Source organism: Rousettus aegyptiacus, unplaced genomic scaffold, assembly GCF_014176215.1.
Source record: "Rousettus aegyptiacus isolate mRouAeg1 unplaced genomic scaffold, mRouAeg1.p scaffold_m13_p_12, whole genome shotgun sequence".
NCBI lineage: Eukaryota > Metazoa > Chordata > Mammalia > Chiroptera > Pteropodidae > Rousettus > Rousettus aegyptiacus.
Genome location: NW_023416287.1, coordinates 76,645,160 through 76,670,909, shown reverse-complemented (window position 1 = coordinate 76,670,909; position 25,750 = coordinate 76,645,160). Strand labels below are relative to the sequence as shown.

The 25,750-nt window shown below is 35.5% G+C and overlaps 1 protein-coding gene and 1 pseudogene across 5 annotated transcripts in view; both read left to right on the top strand.

Annotated features, from left to right (window-relative positions):
- The window catches only part of DYM (dymeclin), a 257,018-nt gene that overhangs the window by 91,166 nt on the left and 140,102 nt on the right, over positions 1-25,750 (top strand). For 4 of the 5 annotated variants that reach the window (XM_036230028.1, XM_036230032.1, XM_036230029.1 and 1 more), the window contains 5 exons: positions 4,838-5,020; positions 8,691-8,869; positions 10,931-11,056; positions 14,533-14,646; positions 15,611-15,705. In XM_036230028.1, coding sequence (XP_036085921.1) covers positions 4,838-5,020; positions 8,691-8,869; positions 10,931-11,056; positions 14,533-14,646; positions 15,611-15,705 — 697 coding nt within the window. The remainder of the gene's footprint in view (positions 1-4,837; positions 5,021-8,690; positions 8,870-10,930; positions 11,057-14,532; positions 14,647-15,610; positions 15,706-25,750) is intronic. The other variant, XM_036230030.1, reaches the window with a different exon arrangement.
- On the top strand, positions 6,279-8,583 carry LOC107504696 (annotated as a pseudogene).

The window sequence follows — 25,750 nt, the reverse complement described above, 5'->3', positions numbered from 1 at the left end:
AAATGAACTTTTGGAAGAATTCTGGTCCAATATTATGGGCCAGTTTAAACTACAATGTAGGCAATGGCAGGCTGCCTCCTTTCTCCCTATAAGGAAAGGCAACACAGCAGTAATATTTACCAGAGAAAGGGAAAAGAACTCTGTTAGTGGGTGGAGTGGGGGGATAGCTTTTCAATAAAATGTTAGGTTGCCTAACATTATAAGCAGCTTCTCATAATCCTTGGAAAAGCTTGAAGGGGAAAAAAAGATTAAAGTTGTGCTGAAAGAGGGTCAGAATTTTGTTTGTGAAATTTGCCCAGTGGTAGTCAACTCTTATTTCTTGTAGTAATGAAGAGTTAACAAAACAAAACAAAACAAAACAAAACAAAACAAAATGCTTATATTTTACCTTGGAGAGCATTTTGTGATTATTTTTTTGTTGTAGATGGAACTTTCTAATTGTGTTTTTCTTTGCTTGCAATCCTGGAACACACAGTAGTGGGTATAGGAGCATACTCTGAGTAGAAGGAAGTAACTGGAAACTTTTAAAAATGTTAAGATAAACAACAAATCAGTCCTAAAGCAAATAATATTGGTTGTATTTTCTTATATAATTTGATTGTATTAAAGGTCTCAAGTTTGTCAACTATATTTTGAACATTTTGAAAAAATTTAAATTCATAATGTGTAATATCAGTTATTAATAATTTTTGTCCAAATATCTAGATTTTCCTAATGAAGAGGATAGACCACAGTACTTGATTGAACCTTTACTGTTTTCCTCAGTCATCTTAAAATCTTTTCTACATTAATTTAAAAAATCCTTTCTGCTGATTTCTCTTGCTGGGTCCAAAGTTTGCTTGTACCTGCACTGAAGGTTTATACCAGACAGGCTGTGCGTGGTGAAGGTTCCTGTGCACTTCTCCTGGGACCTCTGAAACTTGGGCAGGAGGGCTTCCTCCCCACAAAAATAACAGCTTCTATTGAGTGTGAAGTGATTTCAGTGACTCACAGGACAAGTTTGAGATTTTCAGGATCACAATTATGTAAGAAATATTATATGTATAGGATGTCTATCAGGTAGTTTTATCCCGTGTGTTCAATGAAAAATGCAAAATATTAGAAATGAACAAGAATGTTCACACTGAACTGTTTACAGTATAAAGAAGAAATAAGAAGTAACGGTGTTAGTTCAGGAAAAATGAAATTTATCAGTTTTACTTAATTTGCTATCCATTTTAAATTTCTTTACAAAAGCATTTCTTTATATGTTCTTAGAAAAATGGCATCTGCTCATTGCAATAAGTAATAAAAAATATTAGACCTGTACAGAGATTAAAATGTCATGCCCATTGGCGCCATACTAGATCCAATCAGCATTAACATGTTGGTGATTCCCCTCCAAAATTACAGCAGGCGCTTTTTAAAAGTGCAGTCTTAAGGCTGTATCTTGTGCCCCAATGTGTATTGCATCACATTTCCTGGGGTTCGTGACCAGAGATTTTCTTTCTTCCCTCACTTCTTTCGTTATTGTTTTTGAATTGCTTATATTATGCTTGAATATACCTATGTTGCAAATGATCAAACAAGTAAACACTGAACAAAATATGAGCCTTTTTAAAGTCGCCTTCACTCCAACTGTCATTTCCATCATCAGAGGTCACCACTGTCAGTAGTGCCCCCTGCCAGGCACCTGTAGATGCATTTACAGCATAGATGTATAGATTTACAATTTTCAAATAAATGGGACATATTTTTGTACATATAAGTATGAACAGATATAAGTAGATATAGGTATATACTGTCTTGTGATTTGCCTTTTCAGTTAATGATGTGCTGATGAAGTTTTTCCATATTCTATGTAATCATATACTGATTGGATTTTTATTGTTCTGTTATTTTTATTTTGTTATTTTACGTTTATTTTTAAAGAAATAAATCAATATATTTTTACTGCAAAAAATTTAACTATACAGAGAAAGCGAAAGTCCTTGAATTACATGCCAGAAGTAATTTTTGTTAGCGGTATGATGTACACTTTGTCCTTCCTGTTTTTAAAACTCTCTCTCTCATTGTTTTGGTGAGAGATTTAAAAATTTTTTACCTCAATTTTTTTGCAACTTGCTTTTTTTTCACTTAACAGTGTACCTTAGAGAAATTTCCTTGTTAATATATACATATCTACCTCTTTATATTGTATTTCGTAGTACGAATTAACCGTGGCTTATTAATTATTCTTAGTGAACATCTACATTGTTTTTATTATCTGACAATTATAAACAAATTACAGTAAATATTCCTGTATATGAATCTTTGCGTACCTGTTTAAATGTTCTCTAGTATAAGAAAAAAAATTGCTAGGTTGATGGGAATGCACATTTTTAATTTAATGAGAATTGCCATACATCTTCCAAAAATTCGATACCACTTTGATCCCTCACTGTTGGCAATTTTTAATACCTTTAATGATACCAGGTGTTACAAATCTTAAAAATTTTTCTATTCTCGAGAATCATTTCATTATTGTATTAATTAATTTTTTCTTTTATTGCTTTGGACTTTTAGTACCCATTTTTATTTTGGATTGTTAGCTTTCTTTCTCTTACTGATTTGCAAGAGGTCTTTTTTAAAAGTAAATATTGTTTTCAGTTTTATATGTTTCAAATGTTTTCTCGGTCTCGCTTATGATATACCCATTACATAAAAGTATTTAATTTTAGATAGTCAATTATTTTTTACATTTTCTCAAATTTTGTTTCTTGCATAAGAAAAAGGTTTTCTCAACTCAAGGTTTATACACATACATCTATAATTACATACTGGGGAAATTATTAAATTCTATCATCCCAAAGGCACTTATAGAATTATATCTTTTTCTTACTGATTTGGAATACTACCTATGTCATACAGTTAATTCTCAAAAACTTGTGATTCTGTTTCTGAACGCATATCTGTTCCATTGAGCTATTTGTTTACTGCCAGTGTCATACTTTTAAATGACTATAGCTTTATAAAAATTTCGCTATTTAACTAAGATCATTCCTCCCCAAGTTAGTCCTTCACGTTCAGCAATACTTTATTTACACCATATATCAAAATATTTCATAAATTCCTCTTGACATTTTGATAGCGATTACAGTGAATTTTAGATTAATATAGGGACAGTTTTGTATTATTTAGTCTTTTTGTCTAGAAATATGTTGTACACCTATATTAATTCAGGTCTCATATAACCTTTAGTCAGGTTCTGTGGTTGTCTGCCTAAAGCTTTTAACACATTTGTTCTGTGTTTATTCTTGAATATTATATTGGATTTGTTGCTATTATGATTGGACTTCCTAATTAGTTTGTTCATGTATAGGCAGACTTTTGTTTTTTTATATGTTAATTTTTTTTTTTTGCCATAGAACTGTACCAAAATCTGTTAGTTCTAATAATATCAGTTTATTTTCTTGATGTCCTAGAACAGCTCTGTCCAATAGAAGTATAATGCAAACTACATATGTAATAAAATTTTTTAGTACTCATATTTAAAAAGTACAAGGGAAATGGGTGAAATTTACCTTAACAATACACTTTAATGGAACATATCCAAAATATTATAATTTTAACATTAAAAACTTAGTGACTGACTTGTACTATTTTTTTTTTTTGCATTGTCTTCAGAATTCAGTGTGTATTTTACACTTAAAGCAAAATGCAATTTGGACTGCACAGCCACATGCATAGCCACATTTCAAGTGCCTCAAACCCACAGTGCACAAACAGATTGCTTGCAAGTGTCGAAATTTTTTTCCTTGTTTTTTCATTGGTCTTTTTTTTCTTGCCTTAGTATCTTTTGCTTGGAGCAGCAGTAGTACAGTGCTGATGTTGGTGATAATGGAAATTCTTCCATTGGTTGACCACTGTGGATTTCTGATTAGATAAACTTTAGATAGGATTTTTTCTTTTTTAGTTTGTAATAATTTTTTCTCTTTAAATTAAGAATAAGAATAAGTTTTAAGTTTAATTTAAAATTTTTGCTATCTATTGAGATTGCCTTATTTTCTTTTCCCTATCTTGTTTAAATGAAGAGAAATAAATAAAATTTTAAATTGTAAGCTATTCTTGCATTTCAGAGACAAACCCTTCTTGATCATAAAGCATTTATTCTTTTAACAAAATTTTCTACAAAATTTCATCTTTTCCCTGATTTAGGCTCTCCAAAAAATCTCTCTTTGTTTTTCTATTTTGTTTTAAATGCAGACTTTTTCCAGTTTCCTTATCGAGAAGGTTTTTCTGGTCTTGTCAAATGAGTTGTGTAGGTACGATTCATATCCTTACTTTGGAACTGCTTTTATAATATGAGAATTGTTTGTACTTTGAGGGTTTGGTTGATTTGTTTGTAAAATAATCTGGACCTGGTTTGTTTTTAGAGAAAATTATTAACTCTGTGTTTCAGTCTTATAAGGTTCTTTGTCCATTCATCCTTTTGTCTTTTAGGTCAATTTTGGTATTTTATATTTTCTTAGATATTTTAATATTTGCTTAGGTTTTCAAATATATTTGTATAATAAAGCCATACATCAAAATTTCTTATGTATATGTTTTGAGATACAAAGAAATACAGAAAAATATTATTAGAAACTTAATAGTGATTATCTATGGCAGTGGAATTATGGGAATAGGCAATAATATGGTCTTTAAAATTTTTATATCCTTGGCAATATGAGTTTCCAAATAATAGACTTGTTTTACTTTCATAATAAAAAAAAGTGTTATTTCAAACTTTTAAACATGAAAAAGTATTGAATATTATACAGAAATATATTCTTCTTACTAGTCCCAGCACAACTTAACTGTATGTTTTCTTCTCAAGCTGGACTCTGGACCGTCTTCACACTGGGAGGTGTGGGCAGCAAAGCGGCTGCTGCTCCAGAACTGTCTTCCCCTCTGGCCAACCAGAGTCTCCTGCTTCTGCTGGTGCTGGCCAACCTGACAGATGCTACAGACGCACCAAACCCCTACAGACAGGCTATCATGTCCTTTAAGAATACACAAGGTCCGTGGTACCTTATTCTTTGAATATTCTTTCTAATGAGGAAAGTGTATTATTTACTTCATGTTATTCATTGTCTTATAGTTGTGGAGATGACTGTCAATTTGTATATTTTCATATTTGTTAAAGATGAGACTTAGATTTTTCTGTCTATATTCTCATCTCTAAATCTTAGATGAGGGCTGTGGTTCCTTATACACATTTAAATTTACATTTATTTCAGAGATAACCAAGCTAGCATGTGCTTAATTTGGATCCTCCTGTCTCACCTGTTAGAGATAAAAATTAACCTGGAAAACTTCAAGTGATAGGTTGTTTGAAAATTTTCACTCAAAGTCTATATCTAGTTAGAGTTTTATAGAACTAAAAAGTAGAACAGAACTCAGCAGACATTTTCTGCAAAGGGGCAGGTGGCTTTGCAGGTTCATATGCCCTCTGTCACCACCTCTTATCTCTGGTGTTTTAGCACAAAATAGCATCGATAATACATAAGAGAGTGAGCATTGGCTGGTTCCAGTAAAACTTTATTTCCAAAACAGGTGGTGGATTGCCTGTGGGCTGTAATTTGCCAAACTCTGAAGTAGAGCATGAGCAGATAGTTCTATGCTGAAGCAGTAATCTTTCATCAAATAATTATACTGGAAGGCAAGATTAATATGGTAGCTGAATTATCAAGACATATCCAACGCTAATATAATTAAGATGGGTAAGAAGTGCAGTTAATCAGCAGGGACATTTCTAAGACTTCTGATGTTCTTTGCCTTGTTTCTTTCCAGAGCTGTCCTAACATGCTTCTTACAGACAGTGGACGAGTGTGCCAGTTAGTTGTGGCTTTGCCAATTCTCATATTATTATTCGTGGGGAAATAGGGAGTCTCTAATAATTCGATAGATTAAAAAAATGAAAACTACTGTATCTAATATTTTCTATTCCCATTACTATACTCTTCTTAGTGACAATGTGGTGTAATGATTAAGAAAGTAAGTTTTAGAATCCAGCAGACCTAACTTTCTGCCACACTTCTGTCGCTTCACAGCTGTGAGGCCCTTCACAGTTTGCTTAATCATAGTAAGCCTCGATGGCTTTGTCTGTAAAATGGAGATGATATCACTAATGGGATTTGTATAAGTACCAAGCAAGGTAAGGTTTTAAAATGATTAGCTCAGATTTTGCAACGTAACAGGTATTCCTTATGTGCTACCTACTGCTGTTATTTTTGCTGCTCTGGCCAAATGTTCCTATTTGGGGTTGAACCTTCCTGCAGTCAGGCATAATACAGGTTGGTGAACATGTTACTTTGCTTCCATTGTAAAGAGATGTAGTGTATTTACAATCTTCCTCCACTGAGTCTTCCGTAGGTTCTATTTGCGTACTCATAGTATGTGCAACATTTTCTGTTTGCCATCCTTTGCAAAAATATGAAGTCAGTCACATAAAACAAACTTTTTTTGTGTCAAAGATGCAAGGTTAAGATTGAAAAAATAACCTATATTCTAATGTGGCAGGAAAAACGAGGGCACTTTGTAGTAAAGTTGAAGATGTTTTTTAGATGCGTTCTTCTCATAGATGTAAAGGTTAGAAAGGAGAGCCTGAGAGGCACAGGACTGTGCCGTCAAAGACTGCACACATTTTTTTTCCATAAGAGCACAGCCTTTGGAAACATCAAAGCAGTGTTTTTAAATTGTTTTTTTTTGTTGTTTTTGTTTTGATAGTGGTTCTGTGGTTTTTTTTTGTTTTTGTTTTTTTTTTTAAATCTTGGTGCTTACTTTTCAAAACACATTAAAATATCAAATCTTTATATTGTCATGTTCCACTGTTTTTCTGATGAGCTTATAATTTTCTCTAAAGTAATTGACCTATCTTTACTTCCTTTTTGACTTCCCAGCCTTGCTTGCATCAGTTTCTAAGCAAATCTAGTTAACTGTAAGAAAGAGGCTGTATCAGTTATGGGATATCAAGAATTTTCCCAATATAGCCATGATTTATGCTTTTCACCATTCCAGTGAGGCTACTTAAAAAAGTATCTTAGCAGCTTTGCAGACACTGCTGCTCCAGAGCCAGTGGTATTCAGCCATGGTCAACCCAACCAAGTTCTTCAACGTCACCGTTGACGGTGAGCCCATGGGCCACATCTCCTTCAAATTGTTTGCAGACAAAGTTCCAAAGATAGCAGAAAACTTTCGTGCTCTGAGTACTGGGGAGAAAGGATTTGGTTATAAAGGTTCCTGCTTTCACAGAATTGTTCCAGGATTTATGTGCTAGCATGGTGACTTCATACACCATAATGGCACAGGTGGCAAGTCCATCTATGGGGAGAAATTTGATGTTGAGAATTTCATCCTGAAGCATACAGGTCCTAGCATCTTGTCCGTGGCAAATGCTGGACCAAACACAAATGGTTCCCAGCTTTTCATCTGCACTGCCAAGACTGAGTTGGTTGGATGGCAAGCATGTGGTCTTCAGCAGGGTGAAAGAGAGCATGAATATGGTGGGGGCCATGGAGCGCTTTGGGCCCAGGAATGGCAAGACCAGCAAGAAGATCATCATTGCTGAGTGTAGACAACTGTAATAAGTTTGACTTGTTTTATCTTAACCACCACACCATTCCTTCTGTAGCTCACGAGAGCGTGCCTCATCCCACCTGCTCAGAACACCCTATTATAATCTCTGCTCTCGCTGTGGTTCTTTGAGTTCTGGCTCTTCCTTGTACCTCCAAGTCTAGCTGGGTTGTAGAGTTAAGTTTATGATTATGAAACAGAAGTTCTACAACAACAAAAAGTTACAGTTGATTAATTTTAAGTTTTCCTTTAAACAAAAAATTTATAGAAGTTTTCTGATAATTCTTAGGTTTGGTTTATTCTATTATAGAAGCTATTGTTGAACACAGTAATTTTGATATTACTTTAAAACTGGCCAAATTATATATTATCCTATCTATTTTCTTCATAAATGGACTGACATCAGTGAATACTTCAGCCATGAATATTCACTCAAAAAATTTAACTTACCTTCAAGGCAGCCTTTTAACCCTATCTTACAAGACGATTTTTTGTTTTACGTAGAAACTCTTGTGTTCTTTGTCTCTCGATATTTTTATTTAGGACTGGTGGTCGTTTAGTTTTGGTAACAAACTATCTCAAAGTCATGGTTAAATTGTTTTATTAGAGGGCCTTTTGCCACATAGCTTTGTTTATTTTATCTCATATTTGTATAGCTGATTTAATTCACCTATATTAATACAAAAATAGTAATGAGGTCAAACTTCGTGACTTAGTTTAGTGTTTTTTTTTAATTTGTCTTTTTTTTGGATGAAAAGTCACTTTGTTAAGTGGTACTTGCACATATATTTATAATCATTGGAAATCTATAGTTTAGATAGTATAGAGAAAATTGCCCAATTTTTTCCTTTTTTTTTTTTTGGTAAGAACCTTTCAGTTCTCTCAGATTTCAGTTATACAATACAGAGTTAGCAACTGTAGTCACCGTGTTTTACATTAGTTCTTTTTTATGTAAAATTTAAAATATAAAGCGAAATTTCGAATTCAAAATGTAGCAAATTATACAAAATTAATGGGAATTGTACATATTAGCAGTGCTTTTATTATTTATACAAGACACAGTCCCGAAAATACCGATATGATATTTTTAATTTTCTGTGATTTCTGTATTCTAGATAACAGCCCTTTCCCCTCATCAATTCCACATGCTTTCCAGATTAATTTTAACAGTTTGTACACGGCCCTCTGTGAACAGCAGACATCTGATCAAGCAACTCTCCTCTTGTATACCTTGCTCCATCAGAATAGTAACATCAGAACGTACATGTTGGCTCGCACAGATATGGAAAATCTTGTGAGTATCATTCTAAATATTTCATGTTTTTCATATTTTATAATATTTTGAAGGATAATTTGTTTCACCAGAAGGTATACTTAAAGGTTATGGTTGAGAAGCTCATGGACATGAGCTATAGACTAGTGGTTACCAAAGGGGAGGAAGTAGGGGGGGACGAGGGAGGTAGATGGGATAAAAGGGGTCAAATATGTGGTGACAGAAAGAAATCTAACTCTGAGAGGGGAACACACAATGCAATGTATATGTGCCTTAGTGTTGAATTGTACACCTGAAACTTACTGGATTTCATTAACCAATGTCACCAAAAAAAAAAAAAAAAGTTGAGAAGCTGTTGGGGGGATGTCACCAAACACAGGCAAAGGTTTGAGTTTTACAATGTAGGATACAGAGCACATAGAGGCAGCATCCCAGAGCTGGGGGACACAGCAGCACGACAAGCTTTCCTGTCCTTTAGGTCTTTAACAGCCACCCACTGCCCATGATTCAGCCTAATCAAGTTCCCTAAGAAGTACCCTCTGCCATTCTCAAGAAGATTTTTATACCCTCTCGGTTCCTTCCAGCTGCTGCCCACCTGCCCACTAGGTTCATGTAGCTAGGCACAATAGCAGCATATTCCTGATGAGAATGGCTTAAGGGTGATTTTTCAACCCAGTTTTTGAGGCCCATCATCCCTATGGACAAGCTTAGACTTTGGGGCTGCCTGCACTCAATTCCTGGAGTGTTGTTATTTTAAGGTACCGTTGCCACACATAACTTAAATGTACACTGTTCTTCACAGTGTGAGTGAAATTGGTTCCAAATTTTTGTCCATAGATAAAACTCCTATGGCAGGCTGGTTTCCATTATAACTAATGTGTAAACATTAATGTTTCTATTAATACTACATTTGATATGCATAATATATTGATAACTATGCATTAATAAAATTGTTAACATTCCAGCAGCTTACTGGCAGCAAAAGGAATGTCCCCTTGGCACTATTCTGTACAGATTGATAGCAGGATTCACGAGGTATTTGGTAGCCATTTTTTTAGGTTTAAGATAAAATATTAAGTAATAAGGGATATTAGAATTCATTTGAAGAGCATATTCCATGACAAAATGACAAGACAAAAAATGTGATGAAAGACCCTGTCTCCATACCAACTATATTTGGGAAACATAGGCTTAAGTAGAAAAATTGGGTCGAACAGTGTACAGCTTATATAAGTAAAAACTTGTGAAGATAAGGCTAATTGACTGATGGATGCGTATAAGCACAGAAACAATTCTGAGCATGTTGTATCCTAAAAGAAATGATAGCAATGAGCAGAAAGCCTGTGACATCATCTGTTCTAGAAAGTTCCATGGTAAGATGTTGATATATAAGATGATGCAGGATGCATTTGCTGTATGTGATGATCTATACCAGTGAAGAGTTAAAAGGTTTTGTTTTTATGTGGGAGGGTGGACTGGGGACTGTTAATTTGTTTTGGGTTTTTGTTTGTTTTGTTTTTAATTTTCTTGCATAGGTTACTTGACAAGTATCTTAACTGATGTCTCTATCTGATCCTTTTGCCTTTTATAATAAATATTGAGGCTATGATTAGAAAATATATCATGTGTAGGAAATGCACTGTGCTGATTGACTTTGTTGTTGTCGTTAACAATTCTTTTATTCTATAATCTTTGCTTTTAAGGGGGTAATGTCAGTTACAGTGTTTCTGAGAATACTTTATTGTGTGTTAAGTTCTTGCTAGGCTGGAGGCAGACCTGCTTCTATCCAGTTCAAGTGTTGACTGTGAGCCCGCATGGTCTCTGCAAACCCAACCTTTATGTGGCAGCACACCTTCACATAGGGTGATGGAAAGCACTTTCAGTCACAGGCTGGGGTGGGTGGGTGGGTGGGTGTGTGTGGGTGTGGGTGTGTGTGTGTGTTTCTCTAAAGAAAAATGTAACTATGAAGTTCAAGCAAAGAGTAAGAAAGAAAAGCAAAGGGTAGATAAAAGGATGAAAGGTGAAGACATTGGTCTTGCAATAAAGTAATAGAAGTAGTAAATTACAACTTATATTCCCTAGGTTTTACCAATTCTAGAGATTCTGTACCATGTTGAAGAAAGAAACTCACACCATGTGTACATGGCCCTTATAATATTGTTGATCCTTACAGAAGATGATGGCTTCAATAGATCCATTCACGAAGTGGTAAGTTCCCATTACTTTGATCAGAGTTATAGAGTGACAGAACAGACATGTCCCCAGTTAAGATTTACTGTGGCCTTAGTATTTCTTCCTTTTCTTTCTGGTAGCTGTTTGCAAGAACCTGACTTAGAAATGGTGTGTTTCCTTCAGATTTATGAAGTGGTGCTTTTTTTCTGAATGACTATTAACCACTATTAAAAACTCAAAATGGTTTCTTTAGTAATTAAAGCAAATGTTTTGGTTGCCCCTGGGGTCATTTTTCCTCTCCATTTCATTTCCATTTTTCAGTTGAGGCAGAAATTGTCCAACAGGGCTGCCCCTCGTATATGGAATGAGTGAAAGAACAGGGAACAAAGGGAAGACAACTGAGAAATCAATTGTTTTACGTTTAAGAAGAGTATAACACTTTAAATTTTAGTCCCGTTGATAAGTTCCATTACCATAAAATCAATCTTCCTGTTTGGTATTTCCCTTGTGTTAAAATAATATATGTACTATATACACAGTATAAAACTTATCTGTAAGTACTAGATTTTTAAAAATTTTATTTTTAAATTATAGTTAACTCAGAATATTATATTAGTTTTATGTATACAACATATTGATTAGACATTTATATTCCTAACAAAGTGTCACCAAGGTAAGTCGACCCATCTGACACCATACATAGTTATTACAGTATTATTGACTATATTCCCTATGCTGTATTTTACATCCTTTTCTTATGACTATTTTTTATAACTGGCAGTTTGTATAGAGTGCTACATTTTAATAAAAAATAGCAGACTCCCTGTCTGTCCTTTTCCTAATTCCAGGTCTGATCATATTTCAAATGCTTACAATATTGTTTTTTGATTTTTCATATTTAGGTATTAACTATTCCTAAGATGGAAGATGAGTCAGTAGCTCTCCTTCCTGTGCATCTTGTGTGTTCTCTCTGAGTTCCCAGTCCCCTTTCCACACACAGACTCTTTCCTCCTTCCATCTTATTACTGTTTTTGGTTAACTCAGCTTTTATATTATTATGACTGTGTTAACTATCATTCTTAGCTCAGATGGAGTGTATGATCATTGCATTTCCTTTCTTGTACATGTTTTAATCCTTCTGTAGCACATTGTTGCCCTGTTTTTTACTCATGTACCAATCACTAATGCAACTCCCAGTAGTTCAGCAGAACTGAGAATTTCTTCTAAATCTATTAAAATAGACTGCTTATTTTCTCAGTTCCATTTTCTTCTTTGACTCTGGTCTTGCTCCACATTGGAGGCTCTCGCAAATGCCTAGTGATGCTTGCTTATCTGTTCATATTTAGGAGTAAGGCACTAAAAAGTTGATTGGCAGTCCTGTGGGTGAGCAGAATTTACTTGCTGTAACTTGCTCTACATAGTCTGTTTTTCTGGGCATCCTGCTCTCTGTAGGCCTTTTCTTTTGGGCTGATCAGTTTCTCAGGAGAGTCTTCCACTATCCTTGCTGTGGTGTCTAATGGAAGATAGGGCTAGTGTTTTCACTTTTCACTGGGTACAAACATTTTATTTTCTTCTTGTCTTCAGGATGGCTTTCGTTTCATCTTTCTTTTCTCTGATGCTCTATTAAAAAAACTTTTTTTGCTTCTTACATAATATGTCCATCATTTCAACTAAGATTTAAAGAATCTTGATGCTGTAGAAAGAGGATAAAACATACAAATTTCTTGATATTAATATTTGCTATAGTACCATGAGAGAAAAAATACTTGCACTGGTTTACTCAGTTTTTAAAATGTCATTTATTTCTCTTTTGATGGAGTAAAAAAACCAATATGATTTTTAAAAACATTAAATAGTGTAAATAGAAAGTGCACAAATTTTGAAGGCAGAACTTATGATTTTTTACATGTGTGTTATTACCACCCAGATCAAATTATTGAACATTTCTAGCCTAATAGAAGACTCCCTGATGCCCTCTCCTGGTCGATACCCCACATCAACCAGAGTTAAGTATGAGTCTGACTTTCTTCCCAATAGGTTAGTTTTTGCCTCTCCTTGAGTTACAGTGTGTTCTCTTTTATGTTGGCTTCTTCCAGTCAATATAGTGCTCCTGAAATTTACCCGTATTATTACATTATTAATTTGTTGTTTTTTATCTTTATGTGATATTTCATTGTGTATTTATATATAGGGAATACCATTTACAAATGTTTCAACATGTCGCTTTAACAAGCATAAACTTTAAAAAATATACAACCATATCATATTCGACAAAATCAATAATAGTTTTTAATACCTAATTACTCAATTTATTTTCTCCAATTATCTTTAAAATATCTTTTTTGATTTGATTGTTTTGAATCAGTTTTTGAAGTCCACTTACTACAGTTACTTCTTAATTCCCCTTTTAATCTATAACAGTCTCTTCCTTTCCCTCCTTTTTACAACCATTTATTTGTTGTAGAAACTGGGTTATTTGTTCACTAGAATTTCCTATATTTGGCTTTGGCTAATTATATCACTGTGTTATTTAACATGTATTTCCATCCTCTGTATTTCATATACACTAATGATTAGAACAGAGGCTTGATTAGATGTCGCATGTGACTCTTTTAGACTATTATATTTCACTACTTTTTTATGGCTTTTCGTTGTCCACTCATAGCGATATAGTAAAGTCTGGATTCCTTTGTTTGAAAGGCGGTGGGCCATTCCTCAGCACCTGCGGGTGATGGAGGGCTGCTGTGCTCTGCAGGAAAGCATATCTTCTTTGTGGAGAAGGCAGGAATCGGCCCAGACGCTTTTTTCTTTTTCATGCATAGATGAAAAAGAATGTGGCACACTGAATCCCTGAGTAAAGAAGAAAGGAAGTAGGAGTGACCTAAATGGAAGAGTCTGTCAGTTTTTCTGCATTTTACCTCCTTCCTTGTGGCAGCCCAGAATTGGCTGCTATGTTGCCCAGTCTTTGTTTCTCTCTCCCTCTGATACCCCTGTTACAAATCTGTGGAACCGTGCCCTCTTAAGTTAGAAAACAGTTCTTGCGTTTTGAGCCCTAAAGGTGTGAGCACCAGAACTCCTGCTCAGTAGCCAGGCAGAAGAGATGCGTCTCTTCCTGAAGATCTTGGCTTGTGTTCTAAACTTTTCCTGAACACAAGCATGGAGATTTTCTGTGGTCTTTGGGGCAGCTCCTTGATTTTCTTATTTTGCTTTCAAACTGCTGGACTCTGATTGGTTTTTCTTTAAGTCTGTCCTGTGTGTCATACCTTTTTGTCTGCTAATGATATCCTCCTGTTTTCCAGACCTCTTTTTGTCTTTTGTATTTAAGAAAGAAGGAAGAAGAAGGAGGAGTAAACATATCAGCACAGTTTGGCTATCTTGAAAGTCTCACAATTCACTTTTACATACTATTTAACTCACCTTCAGAGCAAAGCCATGCCTTATCAGAAATTATAGACATGGACAATCCTTTTTTCCTCAGTCATGTTTACTTAAACTTTTCTTCCACATTACAGATATTAAAAAATATTACTTGGTATTCAGAACGGGTTTTAACTGAAATTTCACTGGGAAGTCTCCTGATATTGGTTGTAATAAGAACCATTCAATACAACATGACAAGGACAAGAGTAAGTATTCCATAGCTATTTTTCTTTCTTTATGCATACAGTACAATTAAGGTTATAGTTGAAAGCAATCTCGTTATTTAGAGTGTTAATATCCTCCTGAAATATGTTGAAAAATACAGAGCAGCATATAGTCACTGTGTTACATGATCCTAAGGTACCATATACAGTGCCTGTTTCTTAATATGTGATTGTATGATTAGAAATACTTTACACAAAAAGAAAAACAGTGGAGCACATTTAGATACGATGTTTTATGTCTTTGCTGGACCAATAAAACTGATTTACCTTTTAAAAGCAGCACAAACTAAGAAGATACAAGCTTAAGAAAATATGAATTTAGTTGGGAAAGAAAAAAAGAAGAAAGAGAATACTTTAAAGAGCAAAAGGACAATTTCAAATGGATTGTATTTGTAGTACCTGGGAGCAAATTTCAGGTTCGGTCAATAGAGAAGCAATATACAGAATTCATAGCTCAGAGAAATGGTCAAGTTTACTGAACTGTTTTCGATTATTTCCTTCTGTGGAGCTAACATAGATACATGTCTACAATCTTTTATCTGAAACTCTAGGAGCCAGATGTGTTTTAGAATGGAGAATGTTTTGATTTTAGAAAGATAATTATAGTTCATATGCTTACACTATATGTAACCATTAGGATCTGGAGCAGCACATTGTAATTAAACATTAATATTTCTGCAGTGAAGTATTTCAGTGTTCACCAGGGTAGGGATAATGAAGACCATAAATAGCATCATACTCCTTTGTGCCAGATGTTGCTTCCAAATGAGTGGTGAAAAAACTTTGAACTTTCAGTGCTTTATTGATTTTGGAATTAGAGAGAAGGGATCATGGAACTGAACTTTCAAAAATCAATGACAATCGAGTTTACATTTGCTTCTAATTAACCTTGCTTAAAATATAGAGAAGACTTGATGAATGTTTTCAACTTGCTGTTTTCTGACAGGACAAGTACCTTCACACAAATTGTTTGGCAGCTTTAGCAAATATGTCGGCACAGTTTCGTTCTCTGCATCAGTATGCTGCCCAGAGGATCATCAGGTAAATATGAGCTTCAGAAGAAATCCTGATTTTTGCCTTCTGGCCGACCTATTGACAAGGACACTATGGCTGTCCCTTTTTAAATGGTTTCTGCAAAGAATAGCAGATTTTCCTACTAATTTTTTATTACCTTCTTTTGTTGAAAATACCTTGTTCTCCTTTATTTTCTAACCTAACTTTTCAATCAAAGTTAATTGTATTTACTTTCAGTATTTTCATAAGTCTCGTTTTAAGCTTTGCATGTTAGCTTTTTACAGAGGAACAAGTTTATTTCAACTAAATCTTAACATATTTACTGAGCATATTATAGAGCATCACACTACCCTTTTAAGGAGTTATGTTTGTTTTAGAGAATTATTTTTATAGCGGTTTACCATATTAGTTTCCAATTGTTGCCACAAATTAATGATTTAACACAAATTTATTATACAGTTCTGTAGATTAGAAGTTTAACACTGGTCTCACTAGGCTAAAATCAAAATGTCAGCAGGGCTGCATTTCTTTCTGAGGCTCTAGAGAAGAATCTGTTTCCTTGCCTTTTCCAGTTGCTAGGAGCTCCACATTCTTTGGCTCATGGCCCCTTCCTCCATTTGCAAAGCCAGCAACAGTAGGTTGTTGAGTCCTCCTCACTTCTTGTCACACTGACTTCCTCGTCTGGTTCCCTCTCCCACTTTGAGGGTCCTTGTGATTGCCTTGACCAAATAATCCAGGATAATCTACCCATCTCAAGATTTTTAACTGACTCATAACTGCAGAGTCCCTTTGCCATGTAAAGTAACATACTGACAGGTTCAGGGGATTAGGATGTGGATATTTTGGGAGGAGCTGTTTTTCTCTCTGTCACAATATCAGCATAAACCCCTCTGTCTGAAGGCACCCTTTGCCAGAGATATGGTCTTTAAGGGTAGGAAAGCTACTTAAATGATGAATGTCTTTTGCAGGGATTTTAAAAATATGCGGGTACTTGTCGATCTTTAAGTAGGATGCTCAAGATTGTATTAATGGCTCTCAAGTAGAAATTTTCTAAGTCAGTGAAGTCAGATCGTTTCCTTTAATTCTTGCTTTTTGGGCAAGGCAGTTTTGACTATTAGTTTTTGTGTTCCAATCGGTGGTGATCACAACTTCATATTACTTTAAACTCTAATCTCACTTTCTGCTCATTGATTAGAGATGTTTATTAACTTTGGCTCATTTTTATCAGTCACTCAGAATTAATTTATAGTCTTTGTCTATCCTCAGAATTTAGTAGAGGATATTTTCTGCTAAATAAAACTAAAATGATCCACTATATTATATTGGATTATTTGGGGGGTTCATACTTGAGAGATTGTCCAGTTTACTGACATTGGACTAACACTAACTTCATAATTAAAACATAGTGCCTCTTCATACCTAAAATTCTTCCAGGTATTCTAAGAGACTTTGGTTTCTTAAAAATTAACCTTTACCACCATGCTTTATTTTAGCATGACCAATTTAGTGATATCTGTGCTGCTCTGTGGTCTGTTTTTCTTTGTGTGTATGTGGAGTTTTATAATGGTTTTATGAAGATTTCATTACAAGATTAATTTTCCTCAACTGATTTGTGAACCTTTGACTCATTCAGCATGAAAATGCCAGATGAACTGGTACATAATTTAAGTTTTGATAAAATGTATTAAGCAAGATTAAATAAAAAATTTCTAGGTGTAAGAATTAGGGGGAAAAGAGCACTGTGCCAGGTTTTCTATATATGATGACTAAGGAAGAAAATCAATCATATTTGGAAAACTAAGAAACATAATTTAGATTTGCAATTCGGGACTATTTTAATCAGGTTTATCATCAGTAAGGAGTACTGCTTTACTTAATTTTAATGGAGTTTTGTTTACCATTATAGTAGTGAAAAACTATGTTAAGCAAGGAATATCAAAATTGGTTATAAAAATTCCTGCCCTCAAGTAGCTCGAACTTTAGTAGCTGAGATAAGACAAGGACCAAATATATTACATATAACAGAATGTGGTAAATGTTAAAATGAAAGAAAATTTCCTAAGGTGAGGGCGAGTGGTTGGTTCAGAGCATAGTGAGATCACATCTCATTGAGAAATCAGGCAAGGGAAGTCGAAAGAGATGGTACTAGAGACTGATACGAGAAAGCATTAACCACGGCAAACCAAAACGAGGAGACGTGAGAAGAGATCATGGTTTGTATTTAAAAAATAACCAGTCTCATTCAGTTGTGAACCTGTATGTACAGGGATCATAGGGGAGAAACCTTCAACGACCAGGTGAGGCCTTCATGTGGAGGGGCTTGACTGTCAGATCCACAATGTAGGGTAATGAAAGCAAATAGAGATGAAAGGTCAGATTTTTAACAAAAAAGAAAATGTGAATGAATGAGCTATAAATGGATTTTAAAAGAAACAATGTAAATTTCTAGAGTTATCAATTTCAGTAATGATATCAGCATGTTTTGTTTGTCACACCGAGGGACATGCAGTTCTAAGTTCCTAAGCGCTGCCTGTGCTTCTGGTCCAAGGGCCACAGTTAAGTAGTCAGTATGGACCAGAGCATCTATATCATCGAGGAGGGAGCTTTTTAGAAATGCAGAATGTCTGCCCAGCTTCAGACCTGCTGAATCAGAATCTTCATTTTAACAAGGTCCCCAAGTGATTTCTACATACATTAAACTTTGGAAAGCACTTTGAATTTGGGCCTGGAAATTAAGATTTATCCCCTTAGAAAACACTTGTCATGAATTAGAAATGAGGCCCAGCTTTTTTGCATCTTGAGGAAACTCATTTTCTACTAAATGTTTGTGTTTTTAGGGGATAGAATTGTAAAATATGATAAGGAATGCATAACAAACACTGTTTAGATGCACAGATTTATTATAGCAGTATGAGTCAAGATTCACCAGATGCTCTAGTAACTCCTTCACATGAGAAGTAATCAGTTTTCATATACACATTTTCTAAATCCTCTTTTAGGAAGAGACTATTCAATTTTGTATCTATCAGTTGTAAAACTTAAAAAAGCCAATATTTCATGTGATCTTAAGCAAAATGCAAAACAGAATACCGTGTTTCATTGCTGTGAAAGTAGAATGGAAATAAAGGTTTCAAAAACCTTCTTAGCTAACCAATGTACTGTATACTTGAAACTAATTTTAAAAATCTCAAAAAATAAAATAAAAACCTTAGCTGGACATAAATGTAAGGAATGATTTCGTATGGTGTCTAAGGTATTTTATAGTTCATGACAATGTGTCTTCCACGAACTTTTGGTATTCTAGTATTGTAGAAAAATCACAAACATGATTTGGATTTTGTTCAATTGTAAAGACTTAATATGCTATAAGCATGGATATTTGAAATCATTATTTGGGACTGCAGGGTTATTAATTCAATTAAAAACATTTATAAAAAGTAGATGATATGCAAGGGATTGTTGTGGTTTAATACAAAGACAGCATCGCTTCCCACCTTTACGACATGCCCTGTTGCCTCTGTGTCATCTTCAGCTGACTCCTTCCTCTGGCTCCTCCTCCACCTTTGGTTTAACAATACTTTCTCCAGCATTTCATCCTAGATTGTTTTCTTTTTTCTGCTCATTTTCCCTGGGAGTTCACATATATGCTTGTGACTTCACCTACTGTGCACTTGTGTGCAGGAAACCATCCAAATATAATTCTGATCTCTCTCTCTCTCTCTCTCTCTCTCTCTATCTCTCTCTCTATCTCTATCTCTATCTCTATCTCTATCTCTATCTCTATCTCTATCTCTATCTCTATCTCTCTCCCCCCGCCCCCTAGAGGCAGGGAATACAGTGTAGTGGTTGAGACCACAGATTCTGAGTTTAAGATATCAGCTCCAAAACTTACTAGCTATGGATTCTTAGAGAAGTCACTTAACTTCTCTGTATAGCAGTTTGCCTATCTGTAAGGTAGAGTGACAGTAGTTGCTGTCTTATCTCAGTGGATAAGGTGATGATTGAATGAGTTAATACTTGTAAAGGGCCTGACACATCGTATGTGCTATATAAGTAGTGACTAGCTGAACCCTAACTCTACTAACCTTACTACCTGGGTATCCCACACTTAGCTCAAACTTTTATTCTGTTTAAGACCGTACTCATTTTTAAACCCACTCTTCCTTTTAAATCCCCTGTCCTTGGTAATGGCCCTCACCACAGCCACCTGAATTGCCAAGCCAGAAACCTACAGTAATTCTCTACCATTTTGCCCTTTCCTTCAAATGCTGTATCTAATTGGGCCCAGGAATTCTGTCTAACTTTACCATTGTAATTTGCGTTCATACCCTTTTTTCTGTCTTCACTGTTGCTGCCTTGGTTCACGTGTTCATGACACTTACCAAAACTGTGTCGTTAGTCTGCCCAGTGCCTTCGCCCCCCTCTTTGCCACTCCACAACCTTCACATTGCTGTATCAATTTGAAAAGTATATCTGAAGATATTGCTCCCTGTGCTTAAAATCATGAAATGGCTTCCCTTTACTAGCGAGGTAAAATTCAACCTCCGTAGAGCAGTGGTTCTCAACTGTGGGTGATTTTGTCCCAAGGGGACATTTGGCAATGTCTAGAGTAAGGTTTTTTGGTTTTTTGTTGTTGTTGCTGCAATGGGGGAGGAGGTTGCTACTGACATCTAGTGGGTAGAGGCCAGGGATATTGCTAAATAGACTATAATACACAGGACAACGAAGAATTATCTAGCCCAGAATGTCAGTAGTGCCCAAGCTGAGGAATCTCCTTTAGAGTGACGTGATCAGGGCCCTGCCCTGTGCTCTTAATCTTCGATTACTGCGTGACATATACCTGCTGCTCTGTCCTTACTGAGCCGATACTGTCCCTGCACTTTCATAGCTATACTCCTCTGTCTGGCGTAAGGGTGATCTGCAACTAGAAAAACGTCGAGACAGTTCCTGGTATCACCTTTTTTTTTTCCTGTAGGGCTTTTTCCACCAGCTTCCTTCCCTCTTCTCATTCTGTTTTATCTTGAATCTGCAATGTCAAGCCCCTCCTCGCCATCCCCTCCCCCACCTCCTTGGCCTTTCTACTTTACACCCAACTGCTGCTAACACAATCGCCTCATATTTCCATATTCAGATTAGAAAGAGAAAGAACCCAGTTGGCCCTATTCATCTCTTTTTTAGCAGCCCCCAGGTCTCTGTCAATTCTGTCCCCGGGCAAGTTCCTGGGGCAAGCGTGGGGTTGGGGTAGGGGGGTGTGAAAAGAAAAAGGCACATGCTAGAAAATATGGCTATGGTGACTTGGTTTCTCTCAGAGATGGGTGTGGGAGAGAGAATTTCAGTCTTGACCTTGTGACACACTGGCCTGGCCTAAAGTTTAATCAAGTCTTGTTGCTTAAGCAAGTAGTAATTACTGGAGATAAAAGACTTATCTTGTATCTCTTTGCATTACTCTACAGAGAGTAGCTCTCAGTAGGCACACAACAGACTTGTAATAAATACTCAGTGACTTATTCTTGGAAAATGGACTAGCATCTAGGATTTTACGCTTAGTTCTGGCACCTGTTCTGAGACTGCACATAAGTTGATTCATCTCTGGCCACGTTTTGCAGATAACCTGTTGCTTGTCCATGCTAATGAAGTTTATAACAATGCAAGACGTTATTGAAAGCTTTCTGGTTTTTTATACCTCTTCAGAATAACGTCTTTTAGAACAAGGTTTTTCAGAATGGCCCATGGAATCAAAGAAAGATAGGCGATTTGTTTTTTTAATAATACTTTTCTAGTATTGGCCTACTACATCAGGCTTCCTCACTTCTGTCCCCTCTGAATTCCGTTTTCATGGATTGAATTTTTTCCTGAACCACATAATATATTGAACTGAAAAAAATGAGAATATTAAGGAGCAAGGTGGTCTGTTTGTAGTTGGTATAAATTTAACATTACACAATATAAAATATTCAAATACCAGGTATATTATATAATATACCTGGTTATTTCTCTTGGTTATAATATTTCAGGAATACTTTCTTATTAAAAGTAAGGCTCGTTTAATGACAAATTCATACCTTTCATCTTCATTGTCTCATTACTAGTCCTTTTTCGTTACATTTAAAACTGGTCGCAGTCTGGAGGTTTATACACTTTAGGGTGTTGGTGTTAACACCGCTGGTAAGTGGCCATCCCAGGTTTGTCCAGATCAAAAGCCCAGGCTCATTCCACTGCACCATCGCAGCAAGACTGGCAGGATGTTATTTCCTAGAGTAAGTCACCTGCCCTGGGACCATGGATCTTAACTCCTGCGGGTTTTCTGAAACAGATGGTTCTCTGCAGTCTAAGGTAGCCTTTCACCCCTCGCTCCAACTTCCTGCCAATATAGTGAAGTACCTAAAGTTATAACAGCAAAGTCTGAAAGATCTTTTTGTTTGTTTATTTTTTCTTTAAACTGGCTAGTTGACAAAGGTTTGGATATGTTCAGGAATTATAATACATAGTGTTTGGATGTTGTCCTGGAAAATTAACATGGAAAAGAGGACAAGAACTATATATTTTTTAGCTTGAAACTCTATCACTTTACATCTAATGCTTGATGTTTGGTGTTTTTTTTGTTTTTGTTTTTTTTTAAGTCAGTGAATACTTATTGAGCTTTTGCAACATGCCTACCACTGTGAAGTCCTCTTTAATTTGAGATTTTTTTACATTTGAATTTGAGACTGATGTAATTCATTGTATCTAGAAATTAAGTGTTATAGTCATGTTGGTTTTATTTTTTAAAACTTTAATTTGAACCTTATGTAAGATCATGATAGTCAGGAAATTCTTTCTTTAGGGGAGGAATTATCTGATATTATAAGTTATAATAAATCTGTTTCCAGAATCTTGGTATGTTATTTAATTCCTGTTTTCCATTTCTAAAGTGATATATGTATGATACCTGTTTCATGTGACTGTTGTAAGGGTTACTAATAGCTTGTAAAGTCTTTTGCAGGTCTGTACGCTCTATTACAGTATTATAACATTTTTGAAATAATTTTAATCTAAAAATCAATCTGGATGATATCCCTACATAAAATTTCTTGCTCTATCAGTATTTCTAGATTCTGCCAAAAGGGTTATCAGTTTGCCTGTTTTTCCCTAACATTTCCCTAAATGAAGACCTCATTGAATATAGATCAAGAGTTTTTAATAATAGCATGTTTTATTTTAGATTGATAAGAGATTTAAACAATGGTTTTATAGTGTAAGTACTTCTATTAAACTTTTGTGACTTATTTTTTAAAAGATAGAATTAACTTGTTCTTGCTGAATGCCTGGGCTGTAAAGAAGTTCCAGTTTCCCTTTGGTCTTTGCTGATCCTTGTTTGATCTTGGCATAGCAGTAGCCAAGAAAGGAAGGAGAAATGTTTTGCCTTAAAAATCTGGCTTCCTTTACTTCCTACAGCCAGTGGTGCTTTGAAGGTGGCTAAAATTTGCAGAAAAATCTGACATGACTGGCTTTTAGTTTAGCCCTTCCTTACAAAATTATGCTGAGAACATTTAGACAGCTCCTAGTTGAAAATTTTGTTTCCAGTAGAAAATTTCTAACTAAACAGAGATAGCCATAAAATTTTAAGTTCTCATTCCTATAGACTGCTGTGAAGGATCTGAGATTTTGCTCTACTTCAGGCTAACAATTTAGTCTGCCACGATTTTGTAGATCCTGATAGAAAGTCAAGATTTCTGGGTCAGAGACAAAGGATAGTTTCTTATTCTCAGCAGTAGTAAGAGTCACAGTATCATTGTTCATGCCCACGGGGCCGTGTGATAAGGGCCAGTTGGCATCTGCGTAGGCAGTGGGTTGCATTACAGGAGAGGAACCCTGAGTTTAGGAAAACTCCAAGCCTATTATTTGTAAATAATAGGCTTTAAGCAAACCTGCCCAACTTTTCTTTTGCATTGGGACATCTTTACTATATTTGATAGCAAACTGCCCTCTGCTCTAGAAGGAGACTGTATCTCTGCCTTCCCCGTCTGTTCACTCTACAAACATTCATGAAAAGATAGTTTAGAGCACAAAGCTGTGAATACCTTTGCTTTCATGGAACACAAGAGATCCATGGGGAATTGCCGTTACCTAGTTATACGTTTCTATTGCCATTTAGAAAAACCTATCACTGTGTCATTAAGATAGCCAGTTGATACTGCTCTTGGTTTTATATCTCCCTGGCTAATGCACTGGATTTATGTATCGTAGAAGTAAAGGATTGACTGGCGTCACCAGTCTCTGCTTTGTCCGTGTGTCATAATGAATCGCCTGCTCAGGTGTCAGTGTCATTAACAGCCCTTAAAGCCTTTCTGAGTGGCTTTGACAAAACCAGAATACTTTTAAACACCAATAATAAAATTATAGGTTTGGAAAGACCTATACATGTGGAAATTTTGAAACCTAGAGTTCTCATGTGACCAGTCTAAGGGAATACTATTGCAGAAGCAGACATAGACGTCGAGTCTCTCAGCTCCTTGCGTGCCGTTCTTTCCAGAACAAAGGAGAACAGGGGTGCGCTTGTGCCTCTGCCCTTTTAACATGTTGTAAAATGCTAAAGCCAGAGAAGAGAAATGATGTGACTCAGTAAAGGATTTTCCTTCCTGATGAATTGTGCTTCACGGTCTTTGTGAAAAGCACCTTTTCCAAGACAAAGAAACAAGGGTTGTGGTCACGGGAGAACTGGGAGTAAACAGAATGGTAAAGCAACTTTAAATGATTCACGTGTCCAGTGTAAATACATGCGGAATCAGATGTACCAGGGATGGGGACAAACAAGGGGAGAGAGGATACTCATTTCCTGAGGAGAGAGAAAAAGGTAGTTGGGAAAAGGTATTCCCTATCACAAATATTAACGAGTGTTCTGAGCATTTAACATTTATTTTTATATACCTCAATTTCCTCATTTACAAAATAGGAATATTGAGTCTGCTGTGAGAGAGAAATGCGTTATTGTTTGTGAGGCACTTAGAATGCAGTCTTTTGAGCAGCAGGTCTTATTTATTATGATGGGTCGATAGATATTTGAAGGATGAAATTCTGATGCTGTAATTAGATTAAAATAATAGTTAAAATTTACTGGCTGTAGGTGAGGAAGAAACAGCCTGCTATATAGACTACCAGTTTTTTTGTACAGCTAGTATATGCCATACGCTACATACTGGGCCCTACACAGTGTTACCGTGCTATTTGATGACATGGGTAAATTATTTTTATCTTATAGTGAAGAAACTAAATCTCAGAGAAGTAATTTTGTCTAAGGTCACCTTGCTGGTCACCAGTGCGGGGATTTAAACCTTCATCTATTCTTCATCTGTTATACTGTACTACCTTCCACGGTCAAGTACTTCTTATATTATAAAGTTTTAAACTAAAAGCGTGCAGATAATTTGTGTACAAAGCATGTTCATTTTGCATCATGTCTTGGGTGAGTTGTTTTCACCTTTCTAAGCATGCATGAGAGTCAAGTTCTATGGAGAATGAGATACATGAAGATGATCAGTTCTCCCAAGGATGACACATAGTCAGTACCTTTCTAAACACATAGGAGAAAGATTGATTGATGACAAATTGTGCACCTTCTTAGATGCCCCAGTTGAAAAAGATTTGTGGGGCCTTTTGGGTTTGAGGCCCATGGGTTAAAAAAACTATAGGAACCTAATATGACATTCCTGTTGGTGCTCTTTAGCCATGTAAAATGTGCCTGGTTTTCTTACCTTCATTAGTCAAACATGAAGATCTTATTGAAGCATGAGAACATTGATATCATTTACTTAATAAACTTTCATGAAACCATCAGTCCTGGATTTAGAAGTGTATGCAACTCTGTCATTATTTACTACCTGATGTGGGCATAATAATGGTACCTTTGTACACAAGCTAAAGACCTTTACATCATTATAGATTTTCCACTTAGATTCACCTAATCTTTAATAAATCACTAGAATTCTAAATAGATCTTCTGAGAAACACCAGTAACTGGTTCTAATAATGTTTTCCTTGAGAGTCTTTTATAACATGATTGTGATTTTAAAAACACACCAACAAGGGTAGATAT